At 45.6% G+C, this 15,221-nt stretch overlaps 1 protein-coding gene across 1 annotated transcript in view; it reads right to left on the bottom strand.

Moving 5' to 3' along the window:
- Positions 1-3,145: 3,145 nt before the first annotated feature.
- The window catches only part of LOC118684278 (cytochrome c oxidase assembly factor 1 homolog), a 52,506-nt gene continuing 40,430 nt past the window's right edge, over positions 3,146-15,221 (bottom strand). The window contains exons 4-7 of the mRNA XM_036379063.2: positions 10,872-10,974; positions 7,935-8,086; positions 5,965-6,041; positions 3,146-3,480 (exon numbers count right to left, since the gene is read on the bottom strand). Of these exons, the coding sequence (XP_036234956.1) occupies positions 3,384-3,480; positions 5,965-6,041; positions 7,935-8,086; positions 10,872-10,965 (420 nt within the window). The 5' untranslated portion in view covers positions 10,966-10,974 and the 3' untranslated portion in view covers positions 3,146-3,383. The remainder of the gene's footprint in view (positions 3,481-5,964; positions 6,042-7,934; positions 8,087-10,871; positions 10,975-15,221) is intronic.

The following is a 15,221-nucleotide window of genomic DNA, read 5'->3' as shown; positions in this document are numbered from 1 at the left end:
GATGATGTTTGTTTTAACCACACCAAAAACTGGAAAAGGAACTGCACAAATATTCAAGCCAATAAAAAAGAAGTATTTTAACATACTGAACATGATTAAGATGGTTAAAGGATTGTAGCACCTGTTAATGAATCTGAGAGACCTGGAATTGGAGAAGGCTTGGGGAAGGATCAGTGTGGGGGCAGAGTAAAGAGAATGGAGACAGATTTGTCTTGGCAGTATCTAGAATCAGGACAAGAGACAGTGAGCATACCCTCAAGCACACAAAATTCTCCTTAAACATAAGAAAAAGCTTTTTTTACTGTGAGAATGGTTGAACACTGGTACAGCTTGTCCAGAGGGTTATTGAGTCTCCACCCTTGGTGATCTCTAAAACCTGACTGGACATGCTTTCAGGTAATCTGTTCAAGCTGACTCTGGTGGGAGTGAAGCAGTTAGACTAGATGATATCCCAAGGTTCCTCCCAACCTTTAATGTTTTTTGGGATCCAGGGTCTTTTCTCAAAAGATAAAGATTTTCTCAAAAAGAAAAACAAAAGAAAAAAAACCCCACAACAACAAAAGAAACCAGTGCTTCAGCAACATGATGAAATTAAAGAGAACCCAATCCTGCTCCAGTGTTCCTCAGAAGAAAAGACTGCAAGAGGGATGCTCAGGTGCCCTTTTGAAGTTATTTGGGTTTTCAGCAGCTGCTGGAGACCTTTGCTCTCCCTGTTTTCCTGGCATGTTCCAGATCCCTTGGCTGCTCCTGCTGCACCTGTGTCCTCTATGAAAGCAGCCCCCTTGGGCTGTGATGTATTTAATGGGAGCCACATGGCCAAAGCTGCTTGGCACTGAACACACCAACCTGATTCTTTTTTCTCCTTTTGAATATATGCATCTTAAAAGAGCTCAAACATCGAGAGGAAGTGACTTCTGAGGTTCTTCAAGGTCATCAGGCAAGGAAGTCAGTGTTTTCTGGCTATTAGGTAGTAAAACAAAGGCAGGAAATTAATTGTGATTTCACTCCTCCCCTTCCATTGATTTGCTGGCTTCCAGCTTCACACATCGCTTTGCTCCTTCTCTGAGTTTTAAGATTTGATTAAGAGAACCATTGGTATGATTTGATGATATGGCCCATTCTCGCAGCTCTGGGGAATCAATGGGATGGTTGAGGTGACTGAGAGCCCTCAAAGTCAAAGGGCTGCTCAGGGGAGAAAATGAAAGATGGAGCCTTGCAAGCTCTGCTTCCCCCAAGCAAGGTAATAAAGTCTCCAGGGTTACTTGTAAGGTTTGTGTGGGGAAAACTCCTCCAAGCCTGGAAAATCCAGGGCTGGAGCCAGGCCAGGCAGTGGTGGTGTGGCACAGCTTGTGAAGGCAGCATGGGGACGCTGTGTGTGCCAGCGCAAGGGACAGGGAGGTGGTGAGAAAGCGCTGTGCTGCAGGCTGGGGTGGCTGTGGCCAGATTTCTTTGACACTTGAGGACTTTGCAGCCTCTGCAGGTCCCAGGGTTACTGAGCACACAGAGGTGACAAAAGGCAGATGAATGGCAATGTGGGCCAGATGCTCCCAGTGCAGACACAGGGAGGGACTGAACAGGCTGGGGTTCCTCTCCACAGCCATGGTATCTTTGCAGATGAGCAACAAATCAAAGCTGCAGCCAAGGAAGTGGTAATTGACGGATGGGAAGTGGTTGATTTGGCTTTTTCTTGTCAGCTGTTTGATTTCCCACCAAACTTCTTCAGTGACCAAAAGCTAGAGTCGATCAAGCTTTGAGGCACCAGGTGGCCAGCAGATCTCCATATCCCTGAGGTGTTGTTCTGGCTAGTGGTAGTGCAAGATTAATGTTTTCATATCATATGAAATTTGATTTGGCGTGTATTTTGTTTTGTGAAACCAGTAAACAGCAACTTCAATCTTAAAGCTGGGCAATGCTGTCTTTTTTTGATTAATTCTAATCCTCTCCCTGGTGTGCTGGGCTTTCATGTGGGTTGGATCAGGTCTCACAAGTGCTGTTCATCCTGACAGCTCTTTGTGAAGTTCAAACTAAAGCACACATGTATTGTTTCATTCTAAAATTGTTTATCCAAGATGCCTTCGCTGTGGCACTTCAGCATCTCCTTTCTAATTAGGCATTTGCTTTTCAGGTTTGTTCAAAAGCCACCTTGCCCAGTCTGCTGGGTCATTGTTAAACAAGAAAATGCTCACTGTTCTTTTAAAATTCTTTGCTCTAGCTCTCCCTTCTCTGTCACTCATGGCTCTTGAAAAGCTTTGCAGTGCCTTTGTCCTTGGTGGATTCCTTGGACTCAAATTTGGAAGAAGAGATGGAGAGGTGAGGAACAGAGAATGGAGTGGTATAAGCTCTGGGCTATCCTTAGCTACAGCCTCTCTGAATCTAGAGATTAAGCATCTCTATTACAGTGAATTCAAAACAGTCTTTTGTCTGGATGTTCTTAAGGGCTCCCGTGTTACTTCCTGCTACAGACAGGACAGTTGTATTTTTCTGTACCTCAGACTGTGCCTTAAGTTTTGCAATTGTTTGCATAGGCAGTTTGGGATGGGACTGGAAATTAATTGGGTTTGGGGAGCTTTTTTGTTAGTTTGGGGTGTTTTGTTTATTCCTCAATTTGCTTGGTGATGGGAAATTCTCTACCTGATGGCACAGTCAAAATCTCTTGTCATGGTCAGAGGAAACCATGGCAGTGCCTTCATCTGTTCTGCACCCTCCTGAGTGTTTTTCTCCCAGAATATCCTCTCCAGAACTTGTTGGACAGTGCTGGTGTGAAGCAGTGGCTTCTTCTAAGTAACCTTCAGCGTGAGCAGTGAGTCTCTTCCTGGAATTCCTAAGTTGCGTGGCCTCAGCTATCTCATGAGCTTTGTAATGATAACTGTGGATGTCCAAATCTACCTCATAAGTGGAGTTGAGCGTTCTGCTGCTGAGCTTCAACTTTGCTGCTTCATCCTTCCTGATTTAGGCAAGACCTTTTTGAGAAATGGGGGGAAACTGAGGCAGCAAGTCTTCTCAAAGTTTTTAGAAGCTGACTTGTCCTGACTTTGGTCTGCCACTGTAAAACAAAGCTCAGTTTCCTGGCAGTTTGTTTATTTATTTCAAATTCATAATACCAGCACACACAGGGCATAACACATGACTTCTCTGCAACAGCAACTCTTATGCAAGATATTTATTTTAGGCTTCTGTTAAACACGTGAATAAACCAGCAAAAGAAAGAAATTACAATTACAACAATAATGAGGTAAATCTTGGAGAGAAAATTGTCTTGAGAGCACCACTTAAGTGAAACTGTCACTTGTGACAACTGTGTACATTCACAGACACAGCAGGATGCAATCGATTAATGGCTCCTTTGGCTCAATGGGAGGCGGAGATGCAGCTGTCCCTGATTTTTAGCCTTCTTGCACACCAATGCTTTCCACTGGAGAGTGGTAAACAGGAATATTCTGACCATCACGCAGTTTCAAGGTGACATCCTGAAGGCACCAGCTGACACAAACCAAAGAAGATTTTTAACTTGTAGCAATCACTTTTAACATGGTCAAGTCAGTGTAGAAACAGCTGACTCAGAGAAACAAATAATTCCACACATTCAGTACTTTTAAAAATTCAAGTGTTTTAAAACATGGTTTGTGAGTGCCAGCTTCTGAAAGCTGTTCTCCCTAATATTGTGCCATAGTCCAGATTTAAAGGTCTGGTATGCACGTTCCTATTTGCTGCAATTCAAATAAAAACCTGCCAGCTCTTCCTAGGACATTCCTTCCCTGACCCGGTGCCTTTTTTCCTCTCCATCCTGCGGGTGCATTCCTTGCTCCACTCCTCTCCAGCCTTGGAGCCAGACAGTGTTGCTAAGGAATTATTCTGGCTTGGAAGAGTTTGAACACTGTGTGATCGCTCAATGTGACTGCTGAAAACCTGACAGGGTACGACAGTGGTTACTCTAAGAAGGAAAATTGCATTTGTTGGAGACTGAGGGGGAGCCTGTTCCTTCCTCTAAGCTCTGCTCCAAACCCACTTCTGAGAAACTGCTCATGCTGCTTTTCCAGCTGGAAAGGACTATTATTTTGGGGTACTAAAATAGGATTTTTTCAAAGCTCCTGGCACTGGCCCAGCTCTGCTATTGCTGGAGTCAGTGTTGAGTACATACAATTAGGTAATTAGGCTGCTGCACCTCTGTGCAATGGATTTGCAGCAGGGCTCTGCTCAGCAGCCCTCTGCTCCCACCCCCAACCCAGGCTGAGCAACCGGGCTTGGGGGTGACCTGCTCGTTCCCCACAGTGTGGCCTGGGGGCTCAGCCCTTCTCTTGGTCACCTCAGGGCAGGCAAGAGGAATTTTGCAGTGCCTTGGCTGCCCTTGCCTCTGGGCACCCTCCCCATCCCTGTACTGCCTGCCTCTGGGTGAATGCTACTTCCTCCTGGACCAAACGAGCTCACAGACTCCAAATTTTCTTTTTCAGTTGTCTTCTCTTTTATGAAATAAATAAAACACTATGGACAGTCTGCACACTAAGACTCAGATGCATTTCAGTGGCTTTTGTGCCTCAGCTACTCTTGCACAGAGCACTCAACTCCTGCTGCCACTTAGCTCTTTGTGTATCAGTGTGAGAGCTGCCCTGGAAAAGCACTCATGAACTGCAGCATCCCACCAGGATAGCCTGCTTACCTGCTCCTTACTCCTAGCAATTCTGCTGTTAGTTCCTCAGTGGGATGCTAGGGCACCAAGTCCTGTCTCAGCCCCATGTGAAGCTGTGCACAGGACCCTGAACGTGGGTGGATTTGCTGGAGTCGACAGATTTATCAGCCACAAATACTTTTACAGGCAGATGCCTTTTTTTTTTCCTTAGATTTGCAGAAATGTAAAAAGAGCTCATTTTAAAACAAAACTCCAAGAGATGTGTATGTACTGCTGTAGTTTAACATTTTTCAATTCTTCAATTATCTTCACAGTAACTGTGAACAAGGAATAACAGGGGATTGTCTATGAGGAGGGGCTAAGAGAAGTGAGGCGATCAGAGGTCAGGCACCAGGGAAGTGAGGTGTGCAAGAAATGGGGCTGGGGACCCTTGGGGTTATCCCTGTTTATTAGGGAGGAGGCCAGGTCCAGTACTGAGTTTCTCAAGTCCCAGCCTAGTGCCTTTCTCTTCCTTCCCATACTTACTCAGAAGAGAAATCCAGTAAGTCATGCTCATCTAATTATGAATAGAAAACATCACCATATGGCTGGTGGCAGCTGACTAAAGGTTTTGTAGCTTTCAGTTTCTAAACAGAGCTAACAGAAGTACCTAACAAGAGATTTGCATCTAGTAAAATTTATGAGCTCATGTAGTAATTCTTTGCTCAGTTCCAGAAATCAGTTTACTGTTGACAAAGGAGGTTTTCAGGCTTCAGTACTATGAAAATGTACTGAAGTACTATACTACTTCTATATGATGTAGTATCAGAGTATCCTTCTGCTATAATGCATCTGTTCCAGCACTTTTTTTTAACCATAAGGACCGCACTTCTGGGACAGCTCAGAAAAACAAATGCTGTTTTTAGCTCACCTCGCATAGCTGCAATATAATGTGTGATTCCCTTACTGCAATCTCTAATAGCAGACCAGAGTTAGGACTGCTGTTCAACAGCCTCTGCACCTCTGTGGGGAGGTGGGGTGGGAGGGGACCATGCTTTACCTTGGCTCACAGTATTTGGATATGTACTGAGCTACAGTTTGCAGAACACACTTAACACAAAGGAATGGCTCATGTTCCTCTTCTATTCACATTCAGAGAGATAGATTCACAATATTTCTCAACTAACTTACATTTTTGTCCTAATGAAAATAATAACCTTTGATAAGACCTTCAGACAGGAGTTTCTGCTCAATCTGTGTGCATGACCTCAGCACCACAGATGACTAAAGCAAACATCCTGCTCTACTGTTTTCTCCTAGCACTTCTTTCCCATTTCTCCTGCCACCCCCCAGGTACACACCACCGATGGGAGTGGTCCATCTCTGCGTTAATGTAGAGGTAGCCCGCTGATTTTGTTCCAGAGACTGGTAACTTTATCTGCAAATGTAAAAGCACATTAGAGATTCAGCAAAGCTTATTATGAAACAGACATTTACTCCTTCCAGTCAAAGAGCTCACACCTTTTTAACTTTTAACACTGTAATTTTTTTTTTTACTGTATTTCAGAATTGGACTGTTCTTTTCTAACAGCTAACACATGTGTGGCTACATAAGTGTGTCTGCTCTGCCATGCATTAATCTCTCTCTGCAGAAAGAATGCACCGTGTTACATCTGCAACCCCCAGGGAAAACCACTGGCTCCCTGAAATATTTATCAGCAAACACCTTTCCTTACCAGAATGCATGGTCATCCAGAGGTGACCTGAACTGTCAGAGCTTCCCATTAACATTACAAGCCTGTAGGTTGAGATCCTCTTCATGTCAGTCCCTGAACACACACTGAGGCAATGAGATGGTCAGTGATTCTTTTTTTTTCAGTGTCACAAATTTTATCATTTATCTGTTTAACAAACAAAGCTGGACCTGCAGCAGCAACCATGGCCAATTGCACTGGGTCTAATGTCTGAATTAAAGAAATGATTGAGGTGTAGCATTTGCTGGTGGTGATGCAATCACAAAGAAAATGCCAGGTGTTTGCCAACCCAGGAGCTGGGAATGTTGTGAAGTCAGTAAATCGACCTGTGGTATAATGATGATTAACCAGTTTATTTCATGAGAACATGAATACTTAGGAGCATGAAAAAGCAGAGAAGAAAGTTGGTGATTTGTGTCTTGGGTGAGGTCAGTGGAAGGCAGGGTTTGACTTCATACTGAGTCACCCAAGCGACCAGCATTCTTAAACAGTGACATAGGAAAACACCCGTGGGAAAGGTTATCTTCTTTTCAGTCAGTATATGAGATTGTGTGGGGTTTTGCACAACTTTTTTCGCTTAGATATGTTCCCTGGTGGAATCTATGAAACATGGGAAATGTTTTGGTCCAGGGTATCATGTAAATGCAGCCTGGCTGAAGTGAAATGGAAGAGTAATTTTATGTGAGCTGGTTAAAGGTTGGGGGTTTTTTAATCTTACCCTGATAGCTACATTCCTTCATTGTGCCATCTGATCCATTTCCTAATGCCCTTGCTTGGTCCCTGGCATTCGTAACTACTCACCAGTAAAAACAAAATTATTCCAATGTGATGAGTTACCCTAGTGAAGGACCTGGAGAGGTTGCTGGGGGCACTCGGTGTTAGCAAAACAAGGGAAGGGCAGCCAGTTGTGGATTAAGGGCTAAAAACACCAATGGAAAGTACTCTTGAGGCATCAATGCCAAGTGGAAATAGACTTTTGTGTTTGCAAGGTTTGCCTGGCCCAGCCCTCAGCTGATACAAGGCAGCCTTGTGCAATACTTCAGCAGCCAGCACAGCATTCTCCAGTCACTGAGTAACCCTCATGCTCAGTCTCAGGTTGGGCAGCTGTTCTCAATGACACAAGCTTACAGGTGCTCTTAAAAACCACACCATTTATGCTGCACCACAGCATAGCTGGTAAGGGGCTGTAAAACTGCTCTCAATAAAGCCCTACAACTAGCATGGGACATATCTGGGGGGTAAAGGAAGGCAGGTGCTATTTTAAAGCTGGATATGATACATCTTTGAAAATGATTTTGTGGCTTACAGTGTGAGGGGGGGAACTGATTGTCTTGAGAGGTTCCTTGGCATTGTGTGATGGGCCCATTCAGCACAACATGGAGATGCTGCTCTTGCTGTTTCTGTGGTAGTAGATTTATGCTCTGGAAATCCTTTCCTCTTCCAGATCAACTGGTATTCCGTCCTGCTGCCTTCCAGTGCCCCCAGGTGACTCATGAGCTGCTGAAAATCCCCTGGCTGATCTCTTGTCACCTGACATCTCGGGAAGCCACCCTGTGACACCGCCCACCCGGAGTTACCCGCGCTCTTTCCGTGTCCACGCGATTGCTCCCATCTGTCAGGTGGATGTTGTGAATCTTAAGAGGGGGGGCACCCAGGGCTGCCAGGGCATCAGGATTGCTCTTCAGTTGCTCCAAAGCTTGCTGGTAATACTGGGTCCTGGCAAAACTTTCTAGGTGAGAGAAACATGGTAGTGAGGAGACTATTCACTTAAAATCAAAACAAGCTTAAAAAAAAGACATTTTCTTCAGACTACCACACCCTCCCTGAAATACACTCTAAAACTATTAATTAGGAGAAATTTAGCTAAAGGAGGAAACACATCCTTATATCAGAGAAGAAAATGTTATTCAGCTCATTTAAGTGAAGAGGGCTCTGAACATAGGCTGTTCCATTCTGACCTACAGCTCAGTTTATGGCTCTGTCTCCCCACTTTTCATGCAGTTGTAGGTTATCTAAAAGGAAGGGGAAAAAAGGGGCAAGGATGAATATCTGAAATGTTCTGATAAAAATTCTATTTTTATTTTTTTTCTATTTGAGGTACACAAAATACTTTAAGAATGGAGAATATCTTGCAGACATTGAGAGGGGAACAGCTGCTGCTGTAGAACTCTAGCTGTGGTCTTGGTACAGCTTTCCAAGCGGCAGCCATGAAGCTGCAACTCTGCTGACAGATGCCTTAGAAGGGAGGCACTCAGAAGTACCACTTAACTTACTGGTGAAGCAGCCACACCAGCACTGCACATGGAGGACAGTTGTTGCTCTGTATGGCTGTGAAATGCTGTACCATGGTTGCAAATGGACAGGCCACAGATGAGGAGCTGGAGACTTCCCGACCCTCTTTATGGAGACGGAGATTTGCTTATTAACAGTTCTAAGGTTGTCTTGCTGGGGTTTCTAGATCAGCTTAACTTCATTCTTTAGACATCAAGAAGGGCAGAGTTAAGCTAAGAGCTTGTAGTTGTTAAATCCTACTCTGGCAACTCTGTCTTCACCTTTCAAAGGGTTTAAAACAAGGTGTAAGGTTTGTTTCTTGGTCTCTTGCCTGTCAGTATTAATCTTGGAGCATGAGGCAGAAAGGTGCTTCCCCCTCTCCCTAATTAGAGGCATCCCCTGTGAGTAGGCAGCATCCAGTTGGCATAGAAACAGCTTTGCTAGGCTGTCACCTGCGTTGGTCCTCCTGTGTCCCCCAGCACATGCTAAGGAGCTCCAGCCAAAGGGGTTGCTGCATGCCTACCCTTTAGTACCTATAAATCATGGCAAACAGCCACTCAGACCATGTGAAAAGTATGTGGTGTTCACCCTGCAGGTTGGAGGAGAAATGGATTCTAATTTCCTGGTGCTCCTACTCAGCTGTTCCTTGTTAGCACCTCATGCATTAGACAAATGCCCAACTAATCCATTTGTCCCCACATCTTTTGGTAGGGGAATTGAAAGCATGCTGGAGTTGGCTGAGCAGACTGCTTCCACAAGAAGGGTGTGGAGGTGATGAGAGTAAGTAGAAATAGGATTACCTGAGTATTTGTACAAGCTTGCACAGAGACCACGTGCATGCAAACTTTCCTTCAGCCTGAAGGAAGGGAAGGGAAAGAATCCTTTCTCACTGCTCCCACCCCTATGGAGGCCACTTGCTCCTCAGTAGTCCATGTATGGGCCAGTTCTGTGCACTGGGAAGAAGGCACTGGGATAGCCCCAGGCATGAGCCAAGGGAGGAAGGCTCTAAGTGTGGCTCCTGTGTCTGTTTAGAGGATAGAGAGGGACACACCTGGCTGCAGAAAATGTCCTTTCAGCAGCCTGGCTGAGTTATCAGGCAGCTGCTCAGTGGCCACTGAAATTACAAGAGGGCCAGAAGTAGCCACTGCCATGTGCCCCTTGACTGCACAGCCAAGGCACGTGGGGAACCAGCCCTCAGGCTTGCTGTGTAGCACAGGGGGTGACTAACAGTGCTGAAGCTGAAAATTAAAAAATGCTAATGTCCTTGTTAAAGCCAGATTCAATATTTTAAAGCATAAGGATCATATTTCTGTCATGTACTCCAGAGCTTGTGGGCATGAGCTGCCTAAAATTAAAGCCTGCTTTCCAGCCCTGATTTGTTATTAATATGTGTAAAATGAAGGGGAGGTTTCAGAGCTTATCTGAGGGCTTGAGAAACAGGCTTGGCTACCCTTTTTTTCTGGCAGCATCCTCTGGTATCAGGGTAGGTGAAAAGCAATACCATTTGATAGCACCAACAAGGGAGAGGCACAGGGCCAAGAGGCCTGTGGCACCCCCTGAGAGAGAGGCAAAGCTTACTTCTGCTCTGATGCTAACTATCTAAAAGCAGTTTTTATAAAAATAAACATGTATAATTTGGACTAAAAATGTGGATTCTTGGCCAAAGACACATAGCAATTAGAGATAAACGACTAGATATAAACAGCAACATCACCTGTCTAGCTTTTCTCTTTGTCCTGGTCTTTTCAGTGCTGACTACTCCTATCTGTACTACATTGAGGAGAAACTCATGATTTCTTAGCACTTCACAGGTGTGTTGTGTTTAAGAGCCAGCACCACACAGAGATTTACAGATAAAACTGCTAGACTTTAACACCTTCTACAGACGGTCCTCTTTTACTGCCCAGTTACAAAATCCCAGTTAAGAAATGAAACCTGCATTACTGCAGGTGAAGCTTTCAATTCACCATCACCCTCAGGAAACCCCCAAAAACCAGACTTTATTCTGACCACAACAGCCTGCTCCCTATGTAATATGCGCCTCTGGAAATGCACACAGCAGCTCTTGGGAGAGCAAAAGCCCTTAGGATGAAAAAAGTGGAGCCCACAGAGGCAGAACCCAGAAGCTCTTCCCTTAATTTCATCTGCTTCTCACAACTTGCATGCTGCTGTTTTCCCCACTACACAAAAGCCAGTGAAAGGGGCAGAGGAGAAATAAGGTTGCTAACAACGCCAAGACTTGCTTTGCATAAGATTGTACATCACGATGCATCCCCCGCCGCTGAACAGTCCCATGAAAACAGCCATTTGCTGCAGTTTTCTCAGAGAAGCTGGCATTTTTCCTCCCTGAAAAGAAAAAGAGAAGACAGTCGTTGTAAAAGAAGAAAGCCAAAGGGTTACTTCCCCCCTCCTCCTCTTTCCTGAAAGCCCTTTCCAACCAGGCCTGAATGAAAGCGCAGTGCACAGGCCCCGAGCTTGCTGGGGCCCCACCATGCACCCAGACGGAAGAGTGGTGAGAACAGAGCAAACCGGGAACCCAGCTGGGCCGAATGTGTTTATTCAACTCCTTTTAGTGATGCCACCACTTCGCTAATTGCCGAGAAGAAAATGACCTCCCTGGCGTGGCCGGGGGCCAGTGTCGTGGCACTGTGGTGGGGGCTCCCGGTGCCCGCGTGTTTGCTCGCACACTGCGAGCATTCAGGCTCCGGGCACCGCATTTCTCTCTCGAGTAAACTCCTCTCAAGTAAACACGCTCGCGGCAGGGATGCATTTGGCCTTGAGTGGCAAGGGACAGAGCCAAGCCAGCACTGTGCCAGCAAAGATAATGGAGCCAGGGTGTGTGTATTCTGTTGTGTCAATGTTCTTCCCAAGCTGTGGATAAACAGGAAGTCTCTTCCAAGCTTTTTCTTCTTTCCTGTAACCCCCCCCCCGCACAAACTTGCCCTTTTAATGAGTCACAATTTTGACATTTGAATGCATGACCCAGCAGAATAAGAAACACTTCCATAGTTTGTGCAAGAGGGGGACTGAAGAACTGAGCTAATGCTCCTGCCCACAGCAGGTTAGTAGGAGTCAAGCTGAGCTGTCACTGGGGGCGTAGCACTTTGCTTCAGGCTGTGGCAGGATAGGACTTGAACAAGCGTCTGAGTATTGGCTTCTGCTCTCGATTCACTTGGAGCTGGAATGGGAGGGAGGAATGGTCCTGACAGCAATTAAAAAAATAGGAAAAAGCTTTTCTTTTTCAATGGGCACACAGGAATATGAATAACTGGAGGAGCTGTATGGGACTTCTAATCCCAAAGGCTTCACACCCCAATACTTGTCACACGACACTGTGGCTGAAGTGCTACGCTCCATGAGAGCTGATTAATAAACCAAGACCCAAAGCAAAATGTAACCAGAAATGTGACCTGGGCAAGACTGTTTGAGCCCTGTTGTGGAAACCACCTCTAGCATCCCTCAGGTATGTGTTAGTCAGGTATTGTTCAGCTGACAATCACAGTTCAGCAAGGGTGGAGAGAGAAGAGTCAGAACTTCTTCCCGTGGTGGCCAGGTCAGGATGACATGGGCAGCCTCCCTCTGCTCACCACTCTTCTGACGTGTCCTCATGCTGACACTTGCATGCTCTAAACTGAGCGAAACTCAGACTGCCCACAGAAATGGTCACAGCCTGTCTGAGTTCAAGAGTAGTATGGACAATGCTCTTGGGCACCTGGTGTGATTTTTGGGGTGTTCTGTGAAGGGACAGGAATTGGACTCCATGATCATTGTGGGTCCCTTTTAACTCAGCATATTCTATGATTCTACAAAACTGTGAATGCAGTTCAGGTATAAATTTCATCTCCTGCCCTGCCGGCGTTAGCACTCAGTTGTAATGCATGCTATCCCTAGGCTGAATGCTTTCCTTATTAACTAGTTTCCTGGATTTTTAAGAACCCTTAGTATTTAAGTTTACTATTTAAATAATTTCAGATTTGTGGCTGGCTAGTAGTGATAGCAACTCAGAGAGGCATGTGGATGTAATGCCTATTTTATGCCCCAAAATGCCTAAACTGTGCCATTAGTATTGTCAGCTATCATCTCTCTCACTCCTGATCTGTTTCTCTGATGAGTTTTTTCTTCTTGCTTCCCCTGGGGAACTTGAATGGCATGAGAAGTTACAGCAGAGGAAATGTGCAAGTGTGGTTTTACAGAGAAACAGTGGTAGTCATTTCACAAGGAGAGTGAGAACTTCCTGCTCGCCTGCTTGTGCTTGCAACTTTCTTTAAATCCCCACAAAATCTGATTAATAACCAAGTTTCTTATAAGATTCATCTGGCCAGGAGGAGGCTCTGACACCAACACCACATAACAGGGATGGGGAAAAAAACCCCATGGTAAATCTGGAGGGAGGATCAGATATAACAGTTTGTGACCTGAGGCATTTGTTTTTGCCCCTTTCAAAGTTGTGGCCAGGCAAAATTTGCTTTCTGTGATTAAATTCAGGGTAATTGAATGCAAATGTCTGGGGGTGGGGGGTGCTGCTGGCAGTGTGCTGAGTAAGGGTGGGAAGACAGGGAGCTCTTGCACCAGCAAGGTTTTGACTGAGGCTCGGGGGACCTGCCTGGTAAACAGCGGAAATTAGAGGTTCTGCAAACTTGCTGTCAGTGGGTTTGAGGTTTGTTAGGTCTCACGGTCTGCTCGCACCCAGACAAGGGAGATGCATGGAAAGTAAGAAAAGCTTATTGCTGATCAGTCACATGCTCACACACACTCTCATCACCACCTCCGCTCCAGTGCTGCAGTGTAGAGACAGTGCCATCTGGCAAGGGAGCTTGGCAGCTGAGCAGTGGTGATCCCATTAAGCACTGCTGCCCCATGCTGCACGCCTGGCTGCTCCTAAGGTGCTGCCCCTGCCCACAGCCGTCTTCTGTTGCTGCTCCTGCTGAGGCAGAGATGTGGAGAGCTGAGGTGCACCCAAGCTGTGCACCAAGGTCTCCATTGCTCATTTTCAGTCACAGCTGGAAGCCCATGGACTGTACCTGTCTAGTTTTTGATGCTCTTGTCCCACTTGTTTCTCAGCTGTTTTCCCAAGCCAGTCCTATGACAGCACACTGTGGGAAAAGGTTCAGAGCTACACATTTTAACAAGCCTCTCAAGACTGCAAACCCTCTCACCGATCCCACAATTCCTTGCCAGCCTCCAAAACCAAGGACAGAATTGACTTTGGAGCCCAGAGCATCCCCCACAGAGGGGCTGCTGCTTCCCTTCCCTGCCATCCTGGTCCCTTGTGGAATGGATGCTTGAATACTGCAGCCTTGAGCATCCTTTGGCACACAGCTGCCAATGACTTCTGAATGGTGACAGCTTGCAGAAGACCAAAATGTATTAAGGATCTGTTGTCTGCAAGGACTTGTCAGTTGGATTTCTGTCCTGTGGCCAACTGTGTTTGCTGTTCTGTTGGCTGCTCTGCTGAAGTGCCATGGGAGTGGCTCACTAAGGAAGGGAAGCAGAGTCATGCCCAAGGTGTGCCTCCTGTCCTGAGCCTTTGTGAACATGACATACACCTTGCAAACTGCAGAGGCTCTCACAGGGAAGGACCAAACCCCTCCACTTCACTTGCCACAAAGGGATCAACTCTAAGTATTTGGGAGAATTTTATAGATACAACATGCCTCCTAAGGAGGAAGTCCATGCTGCTATCTGTGGTGATCTCCCCTGAGAACCTTTATATCTCTAAAAGAGTATGCAAGTCAATTGGTGGAAAAACAGACTTTTCAACAGCCAGTAATGAAAAAAGCACAAATTTCCAAGCTGTTCTGCAAAGACATCTTTTCCTCCATGTTATTTGCAGAGGTAAAAAAGATTAAGTGGAGATTAGCACACACAAAAACACTGAACCCACAGTTACCAAGAAGAGACCTTAAATCATTGTAAGTAGTTTTCTCAAAACATAACTGTTAAAGAGCAGAATACCCTAATAATAGTGATGTTCACTTTGTGCCTTAAAAATAGCAGGATTTGGAGGACAAGGCTTGACTTTGAAGCTAAGTGGGACACAGGCTGTTAACAAGATTTAAGAAACTTCCAGGGTCACATGTGAAATGGTGAGTTACTGCAACAGTAAAGGCTGTTTTAAATTAGACTTTGTTTTCTCCACAGAGGATCTTCTAAAAATAGGCTGGCTTAAGACCATCTCCCTTATTTTGGCAAATTTGAGTTTTCTATTTGGTGTCTGAAATTTGTGTGGCAGAGATTGCTGTTGGGCACCTCCACCTAAGGCAGGTATTGGAGAAGAAGGGTATTTTCACCAACCATAAACATTATTTTCCCTGGAACTGAGCAAGGGAGCTGGGGCTGTAGGTTCTCTGGGGAAGGCATTTCCTCCTCCTTCTCCTTGTCCTTGTCTTCCTCCTGGTGCTATGAAACTCCACCAGCATCTCTAGCCTCTGGGTGCTACTACAGGCCAAACAGCAAACAATAATACTGCGCTGAAACAAGAGAGAAGCAACTTGATCAATGCAAACTCGGTGTGATCACTGCTGCCTGTCTCAATCTGGGCCACTGCCTACCCACCTGGCAGTGCCAGAAGAGAATATAGTGCCAGGCCACCA

The sequence above is a fragment of the Molothrus ater genome, chromosome 1 (genome assembly GCF_012460135.2).
Source record: "Molothrus ater isolate BHLD 08-10-18 breed brown headed cowbird chromosome 1, BPBGC_Mater_1.1, whole genome shotgun sequence".
Taxonomy (NCBI): Eukaryota; Metazoa; Chordata; class Aves; order Passeriformes; family Icteridae; genus Molothrus; species Molothrus ater.
Note: the sequence above shows the minus strand (reverse complement) of the source record. Positions and strands in the feature narration are given on the sequence as shown.